This window comes from Humulus lupulus, chromosome 8, assembly GCF_963169125.1.
Source record: "Humulus lupulus chromosome 8, drHumLupu1.1, whole genome shotgun sequence".
Lineage (NCBI taxonomy): Eukaryota > Viridiplantae > Streptophyta > Magnoliopsida > Rosales > Cannabaceae > Humulus > Humulus lupulus.
The window spans coordinates 53,885,403-53,899,606 of record NC_084800.1 but is presented as its reverse complement, the minus strand read 5'-3'; the positions used below and the strand labels follow the sequence as shown (position 1 = coordinate 53,899,606).

General features: G+C 35.6%; 2 protein-coding genes across 3 annotated transcripts; one reads left to right on the top strand and one right to left on the bottom strand.

Moving 5' to 3' along the window:
• Positions 1-6,676: 6,676 nt before the first annotated feature.
• On the top strand, positions 6,677-9,040 carry LOC133797267 (ankyrin repeat-containing protein BDA1-like). 2 transcript variants are annotated; one of them, XM_062235119.1, is made up of 3 exons: positions 6,677-7,409; positions 7,702-8,377; positions 8,671-9,040. In XM_062235119.1, exons 1-3 carry the CDS (start codon positions 6,840-6,842, stop codon positions 8,682-8,684), a joined length of 1,260 nt encoding a protein of 419 aa, XP_062091103.1. In that variant the 5' UTR covers positions 6,677-6,839; the 3' UTR covers positions 8,685-9,040. The 2 variants fall into 2 exon arrangements, with proteins under 2 accessions (XP_062091103.1, XP_062091102.1); XM_062235118.1 differs by having other exon boundaries at positions 6,681-7,409; positions 7,702-9,040.
• Positions 9,041-9,569: 529 nt separating this feature from the next.
• Positions 9,570-13,821, bottom strand: LOC133797266 (protein PLASTID MOVEMENT IMPAIRED 1-RELATED 1). Its single transcript, XM_062235117.1, has 3 exons — positions 13,602-13,821; positions 11,160-13,451; positions 9,570-11,058 (listed from the first exon to the last, which is right to left on the bottom strand). Exons 2-3 carry the CDS (start codon positions 13,436-13,438, stop codon positions 9,870-9,872), a joined length of 3,468 nt encoding a protein of 1,155 aa, XP_062091101.1. The 5' UTR covers positions 13,439-13,451; positions 13,602-13,821; the 3' UTR covers positions 9,570-9,869.
• Between the last annotated feature and the right edge of the window lie 383 nt (positions 13,822-14,204).

The window sequence follows — 14,204 nt, the reverse complement described above, 5'->3', positions numbered from 1 at the left end:
TATAACTGTCAAAGAGAGAAATGGACTCTAAACGAGCTCATTTCTCATTGTGTGCAAGAGGAAGAAAGGTTGAAGCAAGATAAAACTGAAAGTGCTCACTTGGCCAGTGCCTCTAAGGATAAGAGCAAGAAAAGAAAGCATGAGAATGAAGCTGCTAAAGGTCTAGTGCAAAAGAAACAACATAAGGAGCCAACAGGTTGTTTCTTTTGTGGCAAGACTGGACATGTGAAGAAGAAATGTACAAAATATCACGCATGGCGTGCAAAGAAAGGTATGTTTCTTACTTTGGTCTGTTCTGAGGTTACTTTATCTTTAGTACCTAGAAACACTTGGTGGATAGATTTTGGTGCTACTACTCACATAAGTGTTTCTATGCAGGGTTGCCTGAGCTACCGAAAGCCAAGTGATGGTGAAAGACACATCTTTGTGGGCGATGGACAATCGGTAGAAGTTGAAGCTATTGGGAATTTTAGGTTGTTATTAGGAACAGGTTTTTATTTTGATTTAAAAGACACTTTTGTTGTACCATCTTTTAGACGGAATTTAGTTTCTGTTTCATTATTGGACAAATTTGGATATTGTTGTTCTTTTGGAAACAATCAATTTAGTTTCTCTTTAAATTCAAATGTTGTTGGAACTGGTTACTTGAATACTTATGACAACCTTTATTTGCTAGAAACAATTGCACCCTTTAATGAAACCTTGCATGTGGAATCACGTGGTACTAAACGCAAATTAAATAAGGAAAATTCAGCGTCATTATGGCATAAGCGCTTAGGTCATATCTCAAAAGGTAGAGTTGAGCGTCTTGTGGCTGATGGCATTTTAGAGTCTCTTGACTTCACAAACTTTGATGCTTGTGTCAATTGTATCAAGGGAAAACAGACCAAAACTAAGAGATTAGGTGCCAACAGATCTACAGATGTCTTAGAATTGATTCATACAGATATTTGTGGGCCATTCCCTACAGCATCATGGAATGGTCAACAATATTTCATATCATTCATAGACGATTACTCACGTTATGGGTACCTATATCTCATTCATGAAACGTCACAGTCTTTGGATGTGTTCAAAGCTTATAAAGTTGAAGTTGAGAATCAACTCAACAAAAGGATTAAAAACGTCAGATCCGATCGTGGTGGTGAGTACTACAGTAGATATGATGGCTCAGGCGAATAACGTCCAGGACCGTTTGCAAAATTCCTAGAGGAATGCAGTATTGTCCCACAGTACACCATGCCAGGATCACCTAACATGAATGGTGTAGCTGAAAGACGCAATAGGACTCTTAAGGATATGGTAAGGAGCATGATTGTTCATTCTACCTTACCTGAGTCTCTCTGGGGAGAAGCATTAAAGACAGCAGCTTACATTCTAAACAGAGCACCAACTAAAGCAGTTGCAAAAACACCTTATGAGCTTTGGACAGGCCGAAAGCCTAGTTTAAAGCACTTTCACATTTGGGGATGTCCAGCTGAGGCAAGGCCTTATAGGCCACATGAAAAGAAATTGGACTCCAAAACAGAGAACAACTACTTTATTGGTTATTCTGAGCGATCTAGGGACTATAAGTTTTATGATCCCACACTTAAAAATATTTTTGAGACGGGTACTGCAACATTTTTCGAGGATGTTGAGTTTGGGGGGAGAAATAAGGTTAGAGATATTTCTTTTGAAGAGGAATTGGATTCAAACCCAATTTCTGCTATCACTTTTGACAATATTCAGGTTCCTACACCTATCATTGATCAGAAAGTGAATATGGAACCTCAACAAACCCCAAATGAAAATGAGGTAATTGCTCCAGAAGAACAAACTCAACAACCTCAAGAATCGGTGCCATGAAGGAGGTCTGTGAGAGAAAGGAGAAGTGCTATTTCAGATGATTATATTGTATTTCTCCAAGAACATGAGGATGACAATGGATTGGTGAAAGATGACCCAATCAACTTTCATCAGGCCATAAAAAGTTCTAACTCTCAAAAGTGGATGGATGCCATGAATGAGGAGTACAAGTCCATGCAAGACAATAAAGTTTGGGAACTTGTCCCATTACCAGAAGGTGCAAAACCAATTGGTTGTAAATGGATATTTAAAACCAAAAGGGATGCAAATGGTAATGTGGAGAGGTATAAAGCACGTATTGTAGCAAAAGGCTATACTAAAAAAGAAGGCATCGATTTTACAGAGACTTTCTCTCCAGTTTCATCGAAAGACTCTTTTAGGACAATTATGGCACTTGTTGCTCATCTCGATCTTGAGTTACATCAGATGGATATTAAGACAACATTTCTCAATGGCGACATTGATGAGACAATTTATATGGTGCAACCAGAAAACTTTGTGTCAGGAGACCCAAAGAACATGGTTTGCAAATTGACAAAATCTATCTATGGACTCAAGCAAGCTTCTCGCCAATGGTATCATAAGTTTCATCAAGTAATTATCTCATTCGGTTTTGAGATGAATGTTGTTGATGATTGTGTATATCATAAGTTCAGTGGGAGTAAATATATATTCTTGGTTCTATATGTCGATGACATATTGCTTGCCACTAATGATATAGGCTTGTTGCATGAAACCAAGAGATTTCTATCTAAGCATTTTGAGATGAAAGATCTTAGGGATGCTTCTTTTGTATTAGGAATTCAGATACATCGAGACCGTTCTCGGGGTATTCTTGGATTATCACAAAAAGGCTATATCGATAAAGTGCTTAAAAGATTTGGCATGCAAGATTGTAGACCAGATGATACCCCTGTTGCTAAAGGAGACAAATTCAGTCTTAGTCAATGCCCTAAAAGTAACCTTGAAATTCAAGAAATGCAAAAGATTCCGTATGCATCATCTGTTGGGAGTCTAATGTATGCTCGAGTATGTAGTACGTCCAAATATAGCATATATTGTTGGCATGTTAGGTAGATATTTAAGCAATCCTGGTATGGACTATTGGATAGCAGCCAAGAGGGTTATGAGATATCTCCAGAGAACAAAACATTATATGCTCACATATAGGAAATCAAATCATTTGGAGGTTGTAGGGTATTCTGATTATGATTTCGCTGGGTGCCAAGACAGCAGAAAGTCTACATCAGGTTATATTTATCTGTTAGCTGGAGGAGCTATATCCTGGAAAAGTGTCAAACAAACACTTATAGCTTCTTCCACAATGGCGGCAGAATTTGTAGCATGCTATGAGGCATCAAATCATGGAATATGGATACGTAACTTTGTCACTGGGCTGTGCATTTTGGAGAATGTAGAAAGACCACTCAAGTTATTTTGTGACAATAATTCAGCAGTGTTGTATTCCAACAACAATAAGAGCTCATCAAAGTCAAAGCATATTGACATAAAGTTCCTAGTTGTGAAAGAGAGAGTACAGAGTGGACAAATATCCATAGAGCACATTGGGACAAACTCCATGATAGCGGATCCGCTCACAAAGGGATTGCCACCCAAGGTCTTTCATGAGCATACTGCTCATATGGGTGTTGTATTGTTTGAGGATATCATGATTTAGTGAGAGTTTGTATTTTATTTGTTTCAGACATTTATGTATTTATTTATTTTCTGATCAGAATGAAGTATTCAGTTTATTCACTCTGTTTTGTCATGTTTGATTCTGACCTCACTAAAGTTTAAGTAGGACCAGTTGGAAATAGGCATGTTTGGTTCACATGGCATGTAATTTCCATGCTACACATCCATAATTGATCTATGTCATTTGACTGTATTTGTATATGTGACCATTGATGGGTTTAGTCATGATTAATATGACAAAGATCGCTTTGATCCTATATGAACATGGCTGATGGACAAGATTGTTAAAAAATATCTTTATATGATAGCAAATTTTGAGCTCATAAAGTTATACATTTATAAGGAAACATATGTTGCCCAAGTGGGAGATTGTTGGATTAAAAATCCTATTATGGGCACATATGTATTAATGTATGATGCTATTATAAAGTTTGATACAAAAATAAAGTGACCAATTATGTTATAAGAATCATAGGTATTAAAATGTCATGGAAATAATGTGTAGATACCATAAGTTGTATTTATAATTTGATGAGGGGCCAAATTATAAATATCCAAAATTGATTTAATAATCAGTTTATTATTTAAATAGGTAGTGGTCCCCAAGAAACGTATTCTTTCATATTCTCTTCTTCCCCATCACAGAGAAATACACAGAGAGAGAAACTGATTTTCTTGGAAGATCAATTGCCTTGATTCAATCTCCATCATTCTTCTTGCAATCTCCATCAATGGCTTCAGGTTAGTGCTTCCGCTATTATGTTTTATCTTTTTATTTAATTTAGTAAAGGTTTTATAGAAACATGTTTTAGGGTTTATCATTTATTTACTTTTAGTAACACGATTAAGTTTTGGGAAATTGGTTTAAATACAACTGTTGAATACTGTGTTACTGTAAGTATAATTTTATAATCCTAACATCCTCCCGATGCAAGACTTGATGAACCTTCTCCCGAAGGTTGTTCTTCACGTTCTTCTCTTTGAGATTTTGCTTAACACATAAGCAATTACAAAGACACAAAATAACAAAGGAATAACTAAACAACTATCATTTACAAAAGAAACACACTCTTCCAAAAGTGTAAAAAATTAAGGAGTGGAAAGAGATACTCAGGGTTTATGCTTTGGTTCGTAATTATACACAAAATACTTACCCAAAGTCAGCTTTACACAATTCTAGACGCACAACACACACTAGGAAAGTTTCCAAAATAAAATTTCAATCACAATCAATGCAGCCGAAATCGTATGAATAGACAGAGATTTTGTAGTTGCAAAACTGTACGAATCTGAACTTGTTCCTGGTCCAGTTCATCATTTGACTAACTTTGAGTAGTTAGGCATTCTTAGCTGATTGAGAGTTGTCTAGAGATATATTCAGTTAGTTATAAAACAGATAATCAATTAGTTAAATTTGGAAAGAAAATAAAGTCTAAAAAGATATTTAGAATAAGAAGACTTTATTCTTACAAAAAATACAAACCTAATAAATAAGAAATATCATAAATTAATAGCAATAAAATCAATGATATTTTTCTTTATAAAACCGAAAATAAACACACTAAATCAAATATTTGTCAATTCTTATATTGCCAAATATGAATTTTAAAAAATTAATAATATAATTAAAATAATAATAGAAAAAATCATAGTGTAGACAGTAGTATACATATATTAACTATTTTTAGTTTCTAATGTATCTCGCAATGTCCTTTGGTGAATTTGATGAAGAAAAATAGCTTCAATCATTTGATAAAAAACAAATTATCACACAAATTTATAAGATAAAAAAATGATATGTATGTCATTATTATTTTTAAATAAATATGATTTAATTATTTAAATTATCATATAATATCTTAAAAGTATCATATTTTAATTAATTTATGTTTAAATTTATGTTTGTTCTAGTTTTTGAATTTGGTCTTGACAACAAGAGATTATATATTATATGTTTAATATAATATTAATATTATACATGAATTTTAAATTTAAGTTTGCCGCTAGTTGATAGTAGATTATATTATATTATATGTTTAATATGATGTTATTCTAATACGTGAAGTTTAAGTTTAATTAAATTTTATTTAAGCTATAAAACGTATGATTTTATTATTTTTAAATAGTTATCATTGTAAAATATCTAAAAAATATATTATTTTAATTTGTTTAATTATTTAATTATTTAAATTTATTTATGTTTAAGTCAGGTTTACAATCTACCATTAAATATAAGAATATTTTGTTAAATATAAGAATATTCTATTAAAGTTAACGGAAAAAAAAATAAAAAACTACTAAAATTAAGAATTTCCGTTATCTACACACTTTTTATATAAAAGAGATACTAGGTGCAAGTAATGTGCATTATACATTTGTTTAGTCTTATTAAATATATTTATTAAGTTTTTATGATTGTCACATAAATTTTAAATAAATAAATAATATTATATATATTTATATAAGAATGACATAATTATATTAAAAGAAAATTAAACCTAAATATTGTTTATAGTTTTAAAAAAAAAATATACATGATATAATTTTAAAACATAAACTACATTATTTAATGTATAAAACAATCAAGATATTATTAAATCACACACATTTATAATTATAGAAGAAACTTGTTTATTATTTTCTAAAAGATAAATATTATTCTAATTTCTTATTTAATTATAGACATATTATTTATACTGATACTTATATATAATGTATTTATAATATTAATTTTTATTTAATATAATATATATTTAGTTAAGTTACATCAATAAAAAAAATATGTTTTCTTTTACAAATATAAATAATAAAAATTAAGATTATAATGATATTTTATAATATTTAAATTCATATTAATATAATTAATAAATATTTATTTTTAATAATTTCTAAAAATATATTCAGTTAAATATTTATAATATTATTTTAAATTTAAAAATAAATCATTAAAACCAAAAATTTTAAATATATATAGACTTACATATTTTTTAAAGGAAACCAATGTGAAGGATAAACGAAGTATTGTAACAGTGGTCACTTAGCTTACAAAATCAACTAGCTCTTGGAATGGTGGTCGAAGAAGATTCTAAAGGCCCCACCCGATCAAAATTCCATTCCACTCTTCCATACTCAACGGAATTTCCAATTAATAAAAAAACTCAGATTTTAAACTAATAAACAATGTTTGGCGGCTGCAAGGCTGTTCATATTGTCGGCATTGACTCTGACTCTCATCAACATCAAATTATAAAATCTCCATTCCATATCTAATCTAACAAAAAAGTCAGAGAGAAATGGAAACGATGCTTTTGAATGCAGTTAACAATGGAGAAGTTTCGACCCTTGAAGACTTATTACAAGAAGACCCTCTTCTTCTCGACAGAGTCCTCGTCTCTTGCTTTACAGAGTCGCCGCTGCACGTGGCTTTGATGCTGGGTCACCTCGACTTGGCCTGGGAGCTTCTTCGCCGCAAGCCGGAGATGGCATCCGAGCTGGACTCAACTGGGTCTTCGCCACTCCACCTGGCTGCGGCGAAAGGACACGTTGAAATAGTGAAGGAACTTTTGGCGGTGGATCCGGAGGCCTGGTCGGTCAGAAACCAAGATGGGAGGACTCCCCTCCACGTGGCAGCCTTCAAGGGCCGAGTTAAGGTCCTTAGTGAGTTGGTCAGAGTCATGCCTGAATCGGTCCGAGCGTTGACTGATAGGGGTGAGACCGCAATGCACTTGTGCGTGGTGAAGAATCGGTTGGAGGGGTTGAGGGTTTTGGTTGAAGGGATTGGTAGGCATAGTGAAATAGTGAGTTGGAAGGATTTTGATGGGTTTACCGTTTTGCATATTGCTGTGGCCAGGAAGCAATTTGAGGTATGCCTTTATTGCTCTGTTCTATAATTTCACTAAGATGCGTATCAACTGTTTGGTGTTTTGCTTCGATGTATGTCATTTCTTTGTTTTTGAAATTGAGGCGCAGTTCTTGTTAACTAAGAAAATTTGGAAGTTTTCTTCAACAATAACATTAGAGTCATTGCTGGGAGATGATTTTTGGAACCAAAATATGTACGATCAATTTGTTAAAGAGAATTTTGTTGGGTTTAGAGATGTAATGAAAACATGAGATTTTTTTTTTAAATCAATAGGCTTTTTGTAAACTATGCAGATCATTAAATTTTTGCTTTCCTCTACTGGAGTGGATGTGAACGCACTAAACACAAACGGCTCTACGGCACTAGACATTCTACTTCAGAGTCCTAGAGATTTAAGGGATATTGAGATTGAGGATTCTCTTCGAGCTTACGGGGCTCGAATAGCAAAAGATATTCCTTCAATTGTGCAGAATTGGAAATCACCAATAGAACGTCGGATAACAAAATCTTCAGCTTCATCCATTAACTTAAAAGGCCAAAGCTTCAACAAACAGCCTATGAAGCATAAGCACACTGATTGGCTTGGTAGAAAGCGAAGTGCTTTAATGGTGGTGGCATCTCTTATTGCCACCGTAGCTTTTCAAGCTTCAATAACCCCACCAGGAGGCGTTTGGCAGGACACCTTGAGAGGAAGCAGTAACAGCACTGACTCAGATAAACCTCACGAGGTTGGAAAATCTATCATGGCATCTAGCGATGATAGTGAGTATGGCCTTTTCATGATCTTCAACACGCTAGCTTTCCTTTCTTCTTTAAGTATAATTCTCCTAATCGTTAGTGGGTTGCCTATAAAACGGCGAAGATGGATGTGGATTCAGATGGTCATAATGTGGATAGCTATCACTGCCCAAGTTGTGACTTACTTCATTGCTCTTCGTCACATGTCCCCCAAAAACGACAATGTTCAGGGTATGTTACGTAAAGTAACTGAGATATCAGTCCTAACATGGCTGTCTCTAATGATGGTCGTTTTTATTGGTAATATAATTCGTATGAATCTTTGGATACTCAGAAAGTACGGCTATATTAAGGAGAAGGATAATGCGGATGCAGATGATTATGAACTTGAAGAAGTGTGATCTATTGATATCTCAGATTGTGTTGCTTATTGCTATGAATATGAAGCTGTTGGATAGATTTATGTATATACTTGCGATTTTGTTCTAAAATTTATACGAGATATTAAAGTTGTCCTTTTTTAGAGATTTGTTGCTGACCAAGTTTTGTCAACTGTGGGATGACATGCCTGAAGTGCTTCTCTCCTGGGGTATAGAAAAACTGATGTTGGTATGGGGCAAATTATTTTTCCCCATTTGAAACCGTGAGCAAAGGTAAATTACAGTATTAATCTCTTTGTTACTTGTATAATGTAGACCAAATCAATGCATTGTATGATTCAACTGTAAACCATTTGGAATGGAATAAGAAATAGAAAGAAAGAGACCCTTTATCCATTTGTTTACAATGGGTGTCGTTTTCATTTGTAGTACCTAAGTAGTTGACTTTTTGGTTCTCCTATTAGATGTAAGCCAAGCATTATTGAATATTTGATTGCTTCATAAACAAAACTTATCTCCGTGCCTTTTTTATTTTGTGTCTTTTTCATACTTGTAAAAACAAGCCGCCCCCAAAATGCATATAAGTTCCTTTAAAAAAAAAAATAATATATATATAAGTTTTTAGAAGAATGATGTTTTACAGACTTGCAGCGTTTGACAAATAAATTGTAATTTCTTTATTAGAGTAACATGTCTTGCTTCGATTGATCTCAAAAAGGTTCCACTTTCCTTCAATATATATATATATATGTGCATAAATTGTTTGTAAATTTAAACTTAATAAGGCGCCATTGTTTTATAATGGCTGGCCTGCCTGTGTTGACCAATCCTTGTAGTCATCTCAAGATTTCATATTAAGCTCTAGCCTCTATGAAATTTAAAAAATATATATATCTAACGATTTATATCGTAAATATAAGAACTTGTCTTTGAATGTCCTACAAAAGAAGCTTAACTTTGAGTGGCCATTCCAATCAAAAGAGTCAAACATTCTAATGATGCCCACAACCATTTTTGTCATTCCTTCGAAAGCAAAACTAACATATTATGAATCGTGAAGTGCAAATTTTCCATTCCTCCGATAGGACATCAATTACAATTGCACGCATACAGTACTTGATTACAGGAGAAGAACATGTGGATTTACAAAAGAAAAAAAACATCGAAAACCATTTTGTCTATACTAATCAATTGCCTAATATTTGTTGATTGGTTGTTCCATTAAGAAAATGAATAGAACCCCCAACAAACACAAACTCAGACCTTTTGTCTGGCATAGGGATTAAGCTTGTACACATAATTTTCCATTTCCCACTAAACAATGAGACTCACATTTCATCTACTCAGCGCAACTTGATAGTTTCATTGGGGAAAATAACATTGGGGTTCCTTATATGTGGATTTAGAGCTGCCAATTCCTTCCATTTCGATCCAGTCCCATGAATGCGAGACGAGATGCTCCACAAGGTCTCACCAGGTTGAACTTTTGTGGTTGCTTCTGGGGCTTTGGATTTGGAAACATTAGATTTCGCAGCAGGCTTCGACTTCAAGAATGGATTCTTATTGCTTTTTCCCATTCCATTAGCAACCAACCAGCGTGATCCGGACTGTTGCTGGGTCGAATTACCCCAGAGTTTCTTCTTGCCAGGCTCAGTTTTCAGACCTGCAACATGGACCTCGGTGATTTTATACTGAGGAATACCTTCCTCTTCAGGAACTTTCTCCTCTTTTGGCTCCTCTTTAATTTTCTCCTTCACTGCTACTGCTAATGCAGCCTCATCGTCGTCCTCTTCGGTATATTTCCTTAGCTCAGAAACCGTGCTGTATATTTTAGGCTTTGGTGGAATGAAAACTCTCTCTACTTGAATAAGCGACAGCATTGGCGTTCCTACTGGCTCGTAGTTTCTCATTGGATCGCGAAGTTGCACCATTAATGCTACTGTAAAATTGTTCCCTAATAGACCACACTTTCTGCCAGATCCTTTGCCTTTTCTTCTCTCTCCTTTTGTCCCTCCACGAATGAAGTCCAGAGAGTGAGCATGATGAGCTGCAAGAATTTTAGAAGTACGCTCGCTGATTTGATTTTCATCATCATCAAGCTCACCGGAATCCAATCGCATCCATTCATCAAGAGTAAGTGATAGCCCCATTATTCCATCAACATCATCGCTGCTTTCTTTTATGTCCAACAATTGCAACCCACCAGTTCCCTCCAAGCCAAGGGATCCACAAGGGTTAATCCCCTTACCCTGTAGAGCTGAAATTTCCCCAATGGACTGTGCGTTGATATTTGAAGGAGCTTCCTCATCAGACATCCCGGACTGTATTCTCAAGCCCTCAATTGAAAGTGCTTCTATCTTATCCATAGCCAGCGGAGCAAGATCTTCTAAAGACACATATTCCGAGCCAGTCTCACTACCTCCTGAACTGGGAGTAGTCTTACTAGACTTCAGCCGTGATGATCTTTCGTCACTCACCTGGCTAGCAAAGTTATCAAGGCCGACCATTGGCTCATGCTGCATCAAACATTCGCTGCACCAATAAGAAAGTAAAGTTAATAGATGTGTTAACCCCAAAAAAATGTTACGAGAAAGGAAATTTTGGCTGCTAATGCTTAAACAAGACTAACAAACCTTTGAGGCCCCTCCAAACTGGGCACAGCTTCCCATGCTACTTGTTGCATTGTCTTACCAGTAATATCTTCTAAAGGCATTAACTTATTTGCCTGCATTGAAAGCTTTTCAATTCCAATAGATGCCAAACGCTGTAAGATCTCCATTATACCACAACCCATATCTGCTGGAACCACGACAGGGCTAGAAACCTGCATAACCAAGTTCCCACTATTTTTAGCATTTGTAAAATGCGAGGGAGTCATAGACCGCAAGAACCCTCCATCTTTAGTCTGAAGAAAAGGGCCTAAACCTTCTCCCAAAGGAGGCAATTCAGGTGGCCCTTCTGGAGGTAAATTAATTGGACTTCCAAAACCAGCAGAGCTTTTTGGTGGAGAATGCTGGAAAGCTCTCTCATTTAAGCCCCACTCTCGCATCAGGGCTTCTGCCTCTAAGTCTTCCAAAATCTTTGCTTTGTTTTTGCTCATTTCCGCCTGACTTGCTAAGATATGCTCCTCTTCAGCAGCTTGAATAATTGATGAAAATTCATCTTCGGTCGAGTTACTCCACCCCATCCCTGTTGTATCACTGTAGCTGGGCTCTGCTTGGTCCTCACTTTCTAAGTCGAAACCAAACAAAGGACAACCCCCAGCAAGAGCCTCCTTTTCAAATTGTCTTAACAGGCGCTCTCTTGGTGATTCAGGCTCACTTCCTGAACTCAAGCCAGATGGACTACCCTCTATCCCTAGCATGTCTAAGAAGTCATTTGCAACGGATTCTGTCAAGTCATCCAAGCTAAGTGATTTCCCTTTCATATCACTTTCAAAGTCCAATTTAATATCCTCATAGTTTTCTTCCTCTCCAGGAGAGTCTAGCGCTGCAGCCTCCAAATCTGAGACACCATTCAAAGCTGACTCCAACTCTTTCATAAGTGATTCTTTCGTATATGTGTCGCCCTGCTCAGAAATACAGTCCTGTACCTCAAGCTCGTCTTTATTACAGCTATCTTCCTCATCCTGAGAACAAATTTTAGTGTCCTCTTCAATATCTACCTGAACATCGGTCTCAACTTCTACAACATCACGACTTACTTGTGGAGACACATTAGCAGTTTCAACAATAACTTCCTCTGTATTCCCTGGTTCCACTGATGACAATTCTACTCCCTGTTCAATAACAGAAAAATCGTTCTCACCACAGCCATTATCAACATCTCCTTTACCAGAATCAACAGCTGGGTAGGAATCTGGTTTTACGGGCTCAAGGTGCTCGGTCAACCCAACAAACTCAGGTTTTTGAACAAATGGTTTATCCAAAGTCTCTTCTTCCAATTTCTTGTACAGAACATCTACTGAACTGGCAAGTTCCGACCTTGACACCGGCAAAACTTCATGAAGATCCTTTATATCCTCTACAGCATGAAGCTGCCTTTGGGATATATTGGGAAGACTATCTGAACGCCTTACCCTTCCCCTTCCATCAACTTGACGAAATTTATTCCCTGATTTCACCATGCTTAGATTGTTCTGTCTCATATTCAACATGTCAAGAGCAGTAGATCTATTTCCGGGTGCACCTAAATTATCCCCAACAACAGTATACCCAAAACTAACATTCATAGTAGCACCTTTAGCCTTTCCAGATAATTTATAACTAGTTGTCCATTTTCCAGAACTACTCTCCTCTTCTAACTCCTCTAGAGTCAGAGGAAGCAGCTTTGTTAGATCAATCCGATGCTTACCCAGATCAATTTCATGTGCACCATACACAGAAGCATATAGCAAAAAATGCTTTGCCTCATACTTTGCCGAATGATGGGGTCCACTCCTACTACCATAGACGGAGCAAGTAATAGTCAACCTCTCTTCAAACTCCACCGTGCCTTGAGAAACCTTCACAGGTCGAGTAACCAAATCCCCATCCCTCCTCTTCCAGTGCACGCAAAGACTAACATCGTCAAAATTCGAAGGCAAGCCTTCGATTGAATGCACTTGAAGAGAAAAACAACAGTTGAATCTACGGTTTCGGATATGGGAAAATGCCTTCAATGGCTTCCAATTCCAAATGGACTTCTTCTCCTTCCGAGATGGCTCTTCAATGGCATGTTTCATACTCGAATTCGTATCGGGTAGGTGGGTTTTTCCGCCATACTTGATTCCATAATTCGGCCGAGGAATCAAACTCCTAGACGTGTGTTTGTCAATGTATAGAGCTTTACTTATAGCTTCAATCTCATTCAGCAATTTCCCGCTGCCTGAGTCTTCACCAATTTTTTTCCCAGCTTCAACTTTCGACAACATTATCTTCACAAAACTAAATTTCAAAATAAAAATTGGAAAAAACCCAATTAAAAAATGAAGCAATATACATGTAAACTATTACATTGATTCATAATCAGAACACCATTAATGGCATAAAAATCCTATTTAATATATATATAAATAAATAAAACCTAGTAATTACCAGATGAAGCTATGGCTGTAACCAGAAGATTTGGTCTGGAGAAGAAACAAAAAGCCCTGAAATAGAAAAAGTAATCGATCTGAAAAAGGAGAGACAGATACGAAATGGAGAAGAACCCTAAAGAAGATGGTTGAGTTGAGTTGGTATGACTATGAGATGCATTCGTGTGCCCCAAGCTCTGTCATTGTTCCAAATGACTGTCCTCTTTGAATTGCCGCTGCCTCATTCAAACGCAATAATATTTAAAAAAATAATAATAATATTGGAAAATAAAAGTTTAAATATTATTATTTCTTGCGCTTTAGTTTTCATATTTATTCTTTGCCTAACATTTTCCCATATCTTTATAATCTAGCCCCCCCCACCTCTCTCTCCTATATATTTTTTATTTTTACTTTTTCTCTTCTCTTGCTCTTGTAGAAAGATTCCTTAAAAAATAAAATTATTATATTTCCTTTATAATATGGTAAAATATTTAGCATATAATTTGTTATTTTATGCTCTGTTTGTTTAAGCTTTTTATTTTTTATAAGTTAGCTTGGTATAAGAAAAAGAAGTAGAAAGAATGAGAAGTATTAACAGATTATCGGCAAGATTTTTGGT

Excerpts from the sequence above, each read along its gene's own strand:
- LOC133797266 (XM_062235117.1), bottom strand. The coding sequence starts at position 13,438 with ATGTTGTCGAAAGTTGAAGCTGGGAAAAAAATTGGTGAAGACTCAGGC. Across the intron at positions 11,059-11,159 it reads AGTTTGGAGGGGCCTCAAAG|CGAATGTTTGATGCAGCATG; the intron begins GTTTGTTAGTCT and ends TTATTGGTGCAG.
- LOC133797267 (XM_062235118.1), top strand. The coding sequence starts at position 6,840 with ATGGAAACGATGCTTTTGAATGCAGTTAACAATGGAGAAGTTTCGACC. Across the intron at positions 7,410-7,701 it reads TGGCCAGGAAGCAATTTGAG|ATCATTAAATTTTTGCTTTC; the intron begins GTATGCCTTTAT and ends TAAACTATGCAG.